Below are 13,439 nucleotides of genomic sequence, written 5' to 3' on the forward strand. Positions count from 1 at the left end.
GTGGTAAAAGTTGGGTCTATAATTTAGGGATGTGAAAGCATTGGGACAATAACCCATGGATTGGAATACACTGGATACAAAGCCCAGGGATGGAGAGCCACAGCCAAAAGATTGAAAGCCCCTGGATCCAAAGCCCAGAGATCCAGAGTAAGTCATCTGGCAGGGCCTGCAGTGTATAGAGGTTCTGAGGCGGTGGCAGGAGATCTGGCAGGTGCTGGACACTACACAGGATGTCTGGCACCTGGGGAGCTCCCAGCAGGTGTCCTGACAGCCCCTGTAGAGAGAAGAGCCCAGCTGGCAGGTGCTGGGAGAGAAGATGTCAGTGCTGTAGACCAGGTTGCTGGGGTAGGAAGAGTCACAAGAGAAGCCTGGGTAGTGCAGGTGGCCCCCACAGGGTGGGAGGAGAAGTTTCCGGAGTAGCAGTTGTAGGAGAGAGTTGACTTACAATGACAAGGTTGTGACTTTGAATGTCACTTCTTGGACCTGGGGACTTATATACCCTTAACATTGGGTGTGTCATCCACATGGCACATAAAACAGGTTACCTGCCAACTTTAAATGAATTTAAAAGATCACCATCGTCAGACATACGTATTTCTTGTGATTTTACAACTAGAAAGTGCAGTAATGTTTTTGCCTTGGGATTCAGGTAATAATGTTGACTCTTTAAAGCTATTACTCATCTTCCCTTACCAAAGGTCACTCTTCAGATAACTCAGAGAATTGCTGTTAGAGGTAGACAGTGTCTGGGCTGAGGGAAGCTGCCTTAATTAAGAATAATTGATACCCGTTTCACAATCTGTCTCAAAATTGTTGCCATCTGGTGCACAAAGCTGCCAGCTAACCAATCTATTCATGGCATTTCTTTTAAACAAAAACATACATTCACTGTCACCGCAAAGTAGCAAGCTAACTTAACGAAGAATGTCATCAGAAAGCAGCAATGGTGATATGCAAGATATAATGTCTTTTTAAAAATCAAACCTCAACTGAAACGGCTTTAATGAAATATTAACTGAGATTCCCTTATTTTCTGTGCTCCTGTTTAAAACTGTATGCAGACTACTAGGAGCCAATCTTAGCTTTTCTTTCCTTGGGTGTGTGTTTACTGTTGAGTGAATTAAAAATAATAAATTGATTTATGTATTTTGGAATGGTCGAGATTATTCATCTAAGATGCTGAAAAAGCATTAAAAATAAAAACAGATCATGTGGCAAAGATGCCTAGTGTATTTCTACCTCTAATCAGAGTCAGTGTTTACCACTAAAAGAATTCCCCAGAATCTGGAAAACATTCCTGTTTTAAAGAAAGTTTGTAAAGTAACTGCTCTGAAGTGGTGAGACAAAGGGAGCATCTTAGGAAGATTCTTCCTTTGCCTCAAAAATAACATACACGACTTTGACGTAAATTATTTTCAGGTGTTTCTGACAGGTATTATAACACTTCTAAAATAATGGTCATATTTTCTCTTGTTCTGTGACTTGTATTTCACCTCGATGTAATGGTATAATGAAGACTGATATCTTGAGGAAGAGGAGAGATTGAGATTTATCTTGCTGTGGTTTCTGTGTTGTTTGATTTGCTCATTTTTAGAAAAACGTTTCCATTCCACTTCTGAACGAAAGTAGTTGAATGCAAAAACATCCATACTCTGAGAAAAGAATGTGCGACATTACTTAATATCTGATCCCTCAGAGTATTCTTCTACTGAAATTGCTTACATAGGAATGGATGACATTAAAACAAGAAAGCAACTTCAATTTAGGTGTGCTAAATATTTGTGTGGCTATTTTGATATTCAATATTTTATTGACAAACACAACAGGAAGATTTGGAATCTACTAGAATGCTTTTTGGCTATTAATAATTGAGAAGCCTAATAAATAAGAATTGTTTATTCCAGAAACACAGAACAAACTATGTTACCTAATAAATGAAACATGATTGGAGATCAATTAGTCTCCTCAAAAGTTTAGACTTATAAAGTCTACAATTTGGAAGGAAGTTGACCAATTATCTCCAGCCTCCTGTCAGGTTGGAATTCCACTTACAACATCCTAATTAGATTTTCCCAGGGCTCTCAGTATGGAAATATCATTAATTGCAAGAGCAACTCATTTTAGATTTTTAGCTGAATCTTCCCTTAAAACTTTTACTTAGTAATCTTAATTCTTCATAGAAGGGAGTCTCAGTTGACTTCCATTGTAGAATACATCAGTTCTGAAGATGGATGTCTTAAGAGGTTTGCCCATTCCCACAGGTTAAGCCATTTCCTGCATCTATGCCGTATATCTATTTACAGTTTGCTCTGATGAACTTTCTGAGCGAATCCAGAAAAATCATCATTACTCTAGTACTCCAGGCAGAATATATATGTCAGTTGACACATCAGAGGTCACAAAGCTATTCACTCTCAGTTACACATTATCATCATATATTCTTCCCACCCCTTTATTTCAATTTATAAAGTCATTTGTTACTACAAATTCTTTAAATATTTTATCTTTCTGTGAATACTACATGGGATAGACATTTTCCTCATTTCTTGCTTTTCTTTTCCCTCTCTAGTAAAAATGTCACCCTCTGAGAGAAAAGAAAGGAAAAGATTAATGATTTACATTTTACTTATAGTGCATATTATTTTGCTCTCAGTAACACTAACACCACCAAAAATTACTTATACCTTATGGGGATAAACATTTTTTTATAATCAAACTTATTGATGACTTCTATGAAGAAGCAAATCAACCTCTGAGTAAGGGATTTCTTTAGTAGTTTTACAATGTAAACTTCAAAGCACTTGTTCAAAAATTTGACCCTTCATTCTTAAATCTTCACGTGCACAAGAGTGACTTAGCTGCTTGTATTATAAGAAATCTAAACTCAAATATGGTAGGCACTCATTTAGCATGTCTACCAAATAAGGATTGTTATTGGGTTATTTCTTCTAATGGTTCAAAGAATTGAAAGAAGGAGTAGATATCGAATTTTTTTTTCTGTTCTCAATTGAATTTATAAAATTGGAGCAAGATAAAAGTCCCTTCCAGATTACAAGGTATTTTTTTAGATCTTTACAAATACCAGAACTCTCAGTGTCTTAGCCATTTGATCCAATTTCTAGAAGGACAGGATGAATGAAGCATCAAGTTTTTTTTGTTGTTGTTTTTGTTTTTTGTTTGTTTATTTTTTTTTTGAGATGGAATCTTGCTCTGCCTCCCAGGCTGGAGTGCAGTGGTACGATCTCGGCTCACTGCAACCTCCGCCTCCCAGGTTCAAGCAATTCTCCTGCCTCAGCCTCCTGAGTAGCTGGGATTACAGCCGCCCACCACCATGCCCGGCTAATTTTTGTATTTTTAGTAGAGACAGAGTTTCACCATGTTGGTCAGGCTGGTCTCGAACTCCTGACCTCGTGATCTGCCTGCCTCGGCCTCCCAAAGTGCTGGGATTACAAGTATGCGCCTCCGCACCCGACACTTTGAAGCATCAATCTTATAGGTACAATTATGGTGGTTTTCATTCTACCTAAGCAAGATGAATGAGAAATGACATTTTTGTTTCATGAACATTCGCTTTGAAAAACTAATGAAATTCTTTCATGTAGAAGTCTGCGTTCACAAAGAAAGTTCTTTGAGTGTTAATATATTTCATTTTGACTGCAGCCTAATTAAGTGTTCTCATTAAAATGGGCACTTGTGACTACACCTATTGCTGGAGTATGTAAGTGTCCAGTATAGAAGGTAACATTCACACACACAAGCTCCTCGCTACAAATCACCTGAGCTCATAACTCCTGTTAACATGTCTTACAACTGCAGGTCTGGAAACTTCTCCTCCTGCTGTTTTGGAGGTTACCTGGGGTATCTAGTTTCCACTTATAATTTGTTCTACCCCAGCAATGCCATCTATTCTCCAAATACCTGCCAACTGGGCTCCTCTCTCTACAATGGCTGTCAGGAGCTCTACTGTGAGCCCACCAGCTGCTAGACATCCTGCACTTTGGCCAGATCCTATCAGACATCCTGCTACTGCCCAAAGAATTTCATCTTCTGCAGTCCCCGCCAGCCTAACTACATAAGATCCCTTGGATGTGGAAACACTGGCCTTGGATCTCTTGGTTGTGGAAGCACTGGCTTCCAGTCTCTGGACTGTGGGTCCAGCTTCTACCACCCAACTACCTTTTCATCCAGGAATTTCCAGGCAACTTGTTACTAACCAGCCTTTGGGTCTCGCCTTTTTGGATCAACTTACTGAATATTCTCCATTCTCTCATGATTATTCCTGTACAATATGGAACTGTAATACTCAGTCTGTCCAATATCTGTGATTGTTGACCATGTACATCAGTAGGACTCAGCATCCTAGCCCTCTTGGAAGTATATGATTGAACACAGACAAATTAATCTTGACCTAGGACTCTTCCTAAATCTGACAGGACATATATCTTGAATTTCAATTTCCGTGCCAATGCTCAGGATCATTTCTGTTATCATCTTTCTAAAATCCTTCTCTCATTATTTTCCAGAACTCTTCCACTCAAATGTATTTCAAATAGTTATAATATTTTAAATAAGCTTATTTCTTTGGCATGAATTCTGGCATTCCATTTTATTTCGTTAATATAATACACTTAGGCTGGGCGTGATGGCTCACACCTGTAATCCCAGCACTTTGGGAGACCGAGGCTGGCGGATCAGTTTAGGTCAAGAGTTTGAGGCCATCCCGGTCAACACAGTGAAAACCCATTTCTACTAAAAATACAAAAATTAGCAAGGCATGGTGTGCACCTGTAATCCCAGCTACTCGGGAGGCTGAGGCAGGAGAATCACTTGAACCTGAGAGACAGAGGTTGTAGTCAGCTGAGATCACGCCACTACACTCCAGCCTGGGCAACAAAGTGGGACTCTGTCTCCAAAAAAAAAAATAATAAGTAAAAATGATACATTTAGTGAATTCATCCCATATCTTTAACTGTCTTCATTAGGTACACTTTTTGTTTGTTTTATATGTTTTATTGATATTTTGTTGAATAGAAAACAAAGTGCAAAGAAAATTTAAATATATAACCTATCGCATGTTTTAAGAGATTTAAATCCCCTCATAAGTGCATTTTTTATATATTTGCTTCAGAAAATTTTGTTTTAGTCTTTCATTGAAAAAAAATTTATTGAGGTCCTATTATATACCAAGCATTATGCTGAACAAAGACACAAATTCTCTGCTTCAAGAAGTTCCCAGAAATACAATTATAACTTATATGGCAAATGGAATAATGGGGATGAAGACAAGACTCAGTGGTAACACAAAGGAGAACTTCAAAAACACTCAGAGAAAATAATATAAACCCATTATTGAAAATAGAGTAAATAAGTTACACTTAATTTTAGAAGAACAAATCTTACTGATCTATTGTGTCCATCGCAGTCCCTTGAAAATCAGCTGCCAAATGGGATTAAACGTGAAAAGGATTTATTGGTGAAAATGCCAGTGATGGATAATGGGGAGGTAGTTGGAGAGGTCTACTGTGGTGTATGTCTAGCCTCAGTGAACGACAGAGGGAAGTAAGTTTGGCCTAGAAGAAACTTCTTTAAGAAACTCCTGGTCGGGCGCGGTGGCTCATGCCTGTAATCCCAGCGCTTTGGGAGGCCTTGGCGGGTGGATCGCGAGGTCAGGAGATCGAGACCACCCTGGTTAACACGGTGAAACCCCGTCTCTACTAAAAATACAAAAAATTAGCCGGGCGTGGTGGCGTGCGCCTGTAGTCCCAGCTACTCGGGAGGCTGAGGCAGGAGAATGGCGTGAACCCGGGAGGCGGAGCTTGCAGTGAGCCGAGACAGTGCCACTGCACTCCAGCCTGGGCGACAGAGCAAGACTCCGTCTCAAAAAAAAAAAAGGGGGCGGGGGGAAAGAAACTCCTTTAGGGCAATTCTAAGAAAGTTTTGGCAAGTTTGCCAAGAGTATTTACTAACAAGAACGGATGACAGCACAACCTTGGCACAGAAGTGATGGTAGATTAAAAGACCAACTGCAGTAGCTGTCAATCAGTCAGTAATGCTCCCTGAAGCAGGAGATTTAAGAGGTACATTTGCATAGCTTCCATCTTCATGATATTTATTCTGATCCTAAGTAAGCTCCGCACTGATAAACAGTGGTAAAATAATAAATAATAACTTGGAATTTTTCATGTTTTTCTTACTTTGATCAAAATGTCAATTATTACGTCAGACCCTATATAGGACCCACTGAATGAAAATCTAACCCTACTACTGAATAAGAGAAAATCGAGAATTATTAGATGGTTATCTTTGATTTTAACTGATGCATTAAGCAGGCAGGACTCAGGACACAATTAGGAAACTGCTTCATTTTTTTTTTAACACCACTGAACTTCACACTTGAATTTAGAGCTCTAGCTTCCCTGAATCCCTGAACAACACAATGGGTAGATCTATGATCACATTAAGATATTAAGGAAAATTTTCATTTCACGTTAGTAATTCAAAGTTGCATAATTACAAAACCAGTCTTACAGCCACGATCAAAGCTTCTCCCTTTCCCCTCAGTTTAGTCCTGTCATGTGTTTCCGAAGGCCGCCAGTGGTTTAAAGAAGATTGACATTTTTTAAAAATTTCCATACTCCACCTTGCCTTCCATCAATGTACTGCTCTTTGCTTCCCTTTGATTCAAATATATACAATGGGAGGAAAGAAAATGACAACCAGGGCCGTCTTCCTCAGCATGATGCTTTAGAGCACCTGTGTCAACATGGATTTTGTTGTTTGCCTCTGAAAACTTTTACTGGGAAGAGATAACATCAAACAATAGCTCATTTCACTGCATGCTTCAGGAAATTCCTATAGATTAATTTGTTGGAGCCAATAGCCCGCAGACCTGAATAAACAGTTCCCTAATTAAGCAACAGTTTATGTATCAAGAAACTCATGTCAGCTTCCTCTCTGAAAGACCCACCTTAAACCAGCTCAGCCCAGAATCTCATTTCTAACATCTCTCTGTGGAAACACAGACGAGACTAACAGTAGAATTCTTCTTTGTGGCAGGGAGCTCAGATATACTTCATTTCGTCTTAGCAGATTTTCTGGTGATCTTACAGGTTTTTCTTTTTTTTTTTTTTTTTTTTTTTCTTTTATTGTAATTATTATTATTATTATTATTATTATACTTTAGGTTTTATGGTACATGTGCCCAATGTGCAGTAAGTTACATATGTATACATGTGCCATGCTGGTGCGCTGCACCCACCGACTCGTCATCTAGCATTAGGTATATCTCCCAATGTTATCCCTCCCCCCTCCCCCCAACCCACAACAGTCCCTGAAGTGTGATGTTCCCCTTCCTGTGTCCATGTGTTCTCATTGTTCAATTCCCACCTATGAGTGAGAATATGCGGTGTTTGGTTTTTTGTTCTTGCGATAGTTTACTGAGAATGATGATTTCCAATTTCATCCATGTCCCTACAAAGGACATGAACTCATCATTTCTTATGGCTGCATAGTATTCCATGGTGTAGATGTGCCACATTTTCTTAATCCAGTCTATCATTGTTGGACATTTGGGTTGGTTCCAAGTCTTTGCTATTGTGAATAATGCCGCAATAAACATACGTGTGCATGTGTCTTTATAGCAGCATGATTTATAGTCCTTTGGGTATATACCCAGTAATGGGATGGCTGGGTCGAATGGAATTTCTAGTTCTAGATCCCTGAGGAATCGCCACACTGACTTCCACAAGGGTTGAACTAGTTTACAGTCCCACCAACAGTGTAAAAGTGTTCCTATTTCTCCACATCCTCTCCAGCACCTGTTGTTTCCTGACTTTTTAATGATCGCCATTCTAACTGGTGTGAGATGGTATCTCATTGTGGTTTTGATTTGCATTTCTCTGATGGCCAGTGATGGTGAGCATTTTTTCATGTGTCTTAGGTTTTTCAATAGGGACATTAAGGTTTGTGCATTTAGCTAGGACCCAATCTTTGCCATTGAATATCCTCTGTTATTATGCACTCTGAGCTGAGCATGTAATGTTTGTGCCCTTCCTCCAAATTCATATGTTAAAATCCTAATTCCCAATGCAATGGTATTTGGAGAAGAGGCCTTTGGGAGGTAATTAGCTTATGAAAATGGAACCTTCATGTGGAAACTAGTGCCTTTATAAGAAAAGACACGAGAGGTTTGCTTCTGGTCTCTGTGCTCTCTGCTACGTGAGGACACAGAGAGACGGTGATCATCTGCAAACCGGGAGGAGAACCATCTCTAAAAACCAAATTGGACAGTACTTTGAACTTGTACTTCCCAGCCTCCAGAACTGTGAAAAATAAATTTCTCTTGTTTGAATCTCCCAGTCTATGGTATCTTATTCTGAACTGACTAAGACACCACAGATGTCTGAACATTGGTTCTTTCCTAGTGGAGACTTTGGTGTGTTTTCTAGAAACCATCTTATTCCCACCCCAGCCCATTCTCCCTGGAATCCCTGAACTGAATATTGCCTGACAGAGTTAGCACACCCTTCCATGACTTCTCCCTGAATCCTCATCCTGAGTTCCCTCCTCCTAGGGCTCCATCCCACCCAGCTTTCTTCTGCTAGAATCCATTTGTCCTGGAGGTGGCCCTCTTGGCCCATAGGAAACACACACTCACAGCACTGCCCGTGGAAGTGTGATTTGGTCCTAGAGCAGGTGTCCTCCACCCAGCTAATTCTAATGGCTCACTGCTTTAAGAGTATGCTAGTCTAGTCTCAAAACTCCAGGAGATACAGAAATACTCAATGTTCTGCCTTTTCTTCTTGGTGGGCAAACAATTCCAGAGACATGTCATTTTCTTTTATTAGTGTGACACTTTTAGTAAATGCATCCTGTACTTATTACTATTTTCGTTAGGTAAGCTTGTTTTCTTAGCTTCATGTGTTTCTTTTTTTTTTTTTTTTTTCTGGAAAGAAAACGGAGTTGAGAGAGGAGTTGAAACATGACATCTCATGTCTTGAGAGATTTATATCCCATCATAGAGCATTTGATCATATAATTGCTTTAGAAAATGTTATTTTCAGTTAGGGATTCATTGAACAAACATTTGTTGAGTTCCTATAATATAAAACATTCTTATTATAGAGAATGAGACTACCTTCTGTCATTCCAGCCAGCCACCACACTGCCTATGAATGGGCCTCATCACCTTCTCTTCCTTCCCAAAGAGAGGGAAGCCGTGTATATATGTGTTTCTCTTTGTGTGTCACATGGGTATTATTATCCCACAAGAATAAAACTTATTTCAGAGTAAACCTCTTTCTCTTATGAATGTCTAAATTGCACTAAAGGGGTATAAGACTCAGGAAAGCTGTAAAGCTGTCATGGCCACCTCTAATCATAGGGATGTGACTAGGACTGGGATTTATTGTCATTTACCAATATTTGCCCTCAGCTTTGGGGACTCTACCAAACTTGTAACTTATGTGAAAAGCACCCTGTAAAATTATTTTACATAAAGATAAAAGAAAACTCATTATATAAGCTCAATAATGAGAAAGTGACAAGAGTAACTGTACTCCTATATGAAATACCCTGGATATTCACAAATAAAGAGTCATGGTGAATAAAACCATACTGTCGCAGAATAAATGATTTTCTATAGAGCTTTTCTTCTAGATCAGGAGTTGAAAAATGATGATTGGTGGGCCAAATCCAGCTACTACCTGTTTCTATATATGAAATTGATCGGAACACAGCCACAAGCATCCATTTACATATGGTCTCTTCTGACTTTCATGCTACAGTGGAAGAGTTGAGTGGTTCAGACAGAGACCATATGTCCCTTAAGGCCTTAAATATTCACTATCCGGCCCCTTTCAGAAAAAAAAAAAAAAAGTTTACCAACCTTTGCTTTAACATGATGGAACTTGCTTCAAAATTGTTACCATAATGCTCCAATTTCTGATAACTATAATAAAGGTATATCAGTTAATTCTTCTCACTTATTTTCTTTGGCTTCATCTACACTTTGTAGCATCAACTGGAGCCTCAACATCAGTATAAATGGCTACTGTGTTCTTTTAAAATTTGAAATGAACAAACATCAACAAAATGTTTCAAAGATTCTCTAAGTTTTTCCATTTGACTGAGAGTGTTGAGTTTTGTGAGGAATAAACAGAACTCCTTCTAGGTTTCACAAATTAGAATAATATGAATAATATCCAGTATTTATTATTATATAGCAAGTGCACAGAGTGAATCATTTAATCTCCAATCAATGCTGTAAGGCGAGTTCTAGTATAACCTCCATTTTACAGATGAAGAAATTGAGGCACAGGTAGGTTAAATAAACTTTCCAGCAAAACAACGCTGCCAAGTGATGGAGGCTGTAACCACATTCAGTTTACCTCTGGAACATATGCTCATAACTAGGAGATTGTCTTATTAACTTTTTATATTTCTCTGACATGATACATGGCCAGTTAATGACTTAGGGAGGAAATTGATGAACAGATTTTGCCATTCTGTACTTACAGAGCACTGAAGCTCATAGCCACATTGTCAAATGTTTATCTCAGTCTTTCCCTAAAGGGATGTCTCCTATTTACACTCCAATCTGTGAAAGATCCTTTGCTTTTCTGACTGGTTTCATCTACAACATGTTATTTTGTCCAGAAACTTGCCTCATACCTTTCGCTTTGGCTCAAGGGAAGAGACTCATAGCCTCAGATGCAGAAGAAAATATCTGACTACCTGAGTTCCAGATTCCCTCTGTTTTGCCATTTCTGAAGGACCATTAAGTCAGCTGTCTGTGTTTCAATGAAAAAGCAACTATTTTCAATTATGTAGAAAGATGAAGAGAGAATAGAATATTGAATTGGCAGCCTAGAGACAACTTCTAGAGCTGAATCCATCATTCCCTATGTAACTTTGGGCAAATTATCTTACCTCCTTGAGCCTCAGTTTCCTTATTTCTTAAGTGAGGATGTTGTATTGATTAATTTTTAAGGTATCTGTTGTTTAACTTTAAAATTAGAAATAGAATTCACATTTTTAAAAGTACGACTTGGTAGTTAATGAAAACTAAAATAATCAGGCACAGAAATAATTTTAATAGATTTTTTGACATTATGAAGGTAATACACTTGTTCCTACATACGTAAACCAATTTATTGCAAATATATTTTATGTATTTATTTTTATCTATGTATAAATACTTTCAGGATTTTCCAATGATCTTGTTAGGTCATAAAAGTTGCTCACCACCGCAGCTTTCTTTCTCTCACTTTCTTAGCTAATGGGCCCTCTACTCAGGATTTCCCCAGCACTTTCAGAGTTTGATAAAATACTACACCTGGATAGAGTATGGAGTCTGACTTCCTGAGTGCTTCCCCAAAACATGCTTCAACCAGAAATGTGGTTGAATTACCCTTACAGTGAACCTGATGAGTGGTAACAGGAGATGCTAGAACAGGAAAAGACAAGTTTCCCCTTTCCTCCCTATCCCATCAATTACTTTGAGGTGTATTTTTTCTTTGCAATCCCTCCAGAGAAGTCACCAATGTTTAACAAGCATGCCTGCCAAGTGGCTTGCCTTATGTCTCATTATGAAGTAATAATACTCAGGGCCACTAACACATCGCACAGCATTGCATTGCATTTTACTTGCTGCACTTCCATGCTCCATTGCTACAGCCTTGCACTTCCAAACAGGGTTAGTCCTTAATGATCACCTCAGGTTCTGCATTAGTCAGGGTTCTCCAGAGAAACAAAATCAGTATGATCTCTCTGGAATAATGAGTGAGAAAGAGAGATGGAGAGAGAGAGAGAGAGAGAGAGAGAGAGAGAGAGAGAGAGAATATGAGGAATTGGAGGCTGGGAAGTCCCACAGTCTACATTTGTAAGTTGAAGACCAAGGAGAGCTGTTGGTGTAATTCCAGTCTGAGTCCAAGGGACTGAAAATCTGGGAAGCTGATAGTATAAATCCCAGTATAAGAGCAGAAAAATACTTATGTGTCAGCTCAAGTGGCCAGGCAAAAAGAAAAAGGGGCAAATTCCTCCTTCCTCTGCCGTTTGTTCTATTATGGCCCTCAATAGATGGGATGAAGCTTATCCAGGTTGGAAAAGGCAGTCTACTGAATCCACTGATTTAAATGCTAATCTCATCCAGAAACACTGTCACAGATACACCTGGAAATGTTTTACCAGATACCTGGGCATCCTCTGATTCAGTCAAGTTGACACAAAATATTAACTATCACAATCATTCTAACTAAAACTATAGTTCGTGTATAATTCTGTTGATATGTGTGTTATTTTAAATTACATCCTCCAGGACCTAGCATAAACTGTGGCGCATGGCAGGTCCAAATAAACACTTATTTAAATGAATTTGCTTTCTTGTACTTGAAATATAAACTCTTTGAGTAGGTGATTTTCACCATGAAATATTTGGTAGAAGCAGCTGAAGAGGTTCATAGTAAAATGCTCATATGATGAACTAAATTGAAATGTTGGGACGAAAGGTAAAGCCTGTGATATCAGCTACAAAGCTTCAGAATGAAGAAACACAGTTCACAATCCATTTTACCACTGCTGGTAGATACTAAAAGAGCTGAGTTCTCTGTTGTAGAGCACATAGAATGAGTCATACAAATTGAAGAAATATCTTGGAAGGCCCAAGAGATAATAAAACAGAACCTATATTCTAGTAATTGGTCTTGATTATTTGAAATATAGTGAAGAAACAATCTAATTCTTACCATTATCTCTTAGTCTATGATGATCATGAGTGGGTGTGATCTCAAGAGACAACGTAGGCATTTTAGAAGTTTGTCACAATAATGTCATCATTTTTCTCTAATTACAATTCAACAGGTCATTATAAGGTAAACACAATCAAAGCTATTATGTCCATATGCTATAGCAGAAAAATACTTGCTAAATGGGTAGCTCACCGTTATTTTAGATTTAGGAAGTATAAATATACTGATTCAGCAGTTATCCATAACACTTTATTCATTCATGGAGTAATATAATATTGCATCCATATTGTGCTATCCACATTCCAAATGGGGTCTAGCATCCACAGTTCAGAATTATCCCACACAGTTCATTTCTAAAATACCCATCTAAAGCAGTGGTTCTATACAAAAAATAATTTTGCCCCCAGGAGACACAGGGCAATGTCTGGCAACATTTTTGGTTGTCATGAACTGGTGGCTGCTACTGGCATCTAATGGGAAGAGGCCCAGGGATGTTGCTAAGCATCTTACAATACTCAAGGTGGTGCAAACCTAGCAAAGAAGTATGCTACCCAACTGTCAATAATGCCAAGATTTATGGAAAAAAGATTTATTTCAAAAAGAGCAAATACTTTGTTAAAGTGCAGGAAACAAAGCAGAAAGGTAGAGAATGATAAAAGAAAATTTTTTTTAAAAAGGGTAACAAAGAAATAA

The 13,439-nt window shown here is 38.5% G+C and overlaps 1 protein-coding gene across 1 annotated transcript; it reads left to right on the forward strand.

Moving 5' to 3' along the window:
* The first annotated feature begins 3,799 nt into the window (after window positions 1-3,799).
* LOC112130533 (keratin-associated protein 15-1) lies at window positions 3,800-4,213 on the forward strand. The gene is given in 1 exon segment (XM_024239565.2): window positions 3,800-4,213. A coding segment is annotated over 1 exon segment (414 nt).
* Window positions 4,214-13,439: the final 9,226 nt, after the last annotated feature.

This window comes from Pongo abelii, chromosome 22 (genome assembly GCF_028885655.2).
Source record: "Pongo abelii isolate AG06213 chromosome 22, NHGRI_mPonAbe1-v2.0_pri, whole genome shotgun sequence".
Classification (NCBI taxonomy): domain Eukaryota; kingdom Metazoa; phylum Chordata; class Mammalia; order Primates; family Hominidae; genus Pongo; species Pongo abelii.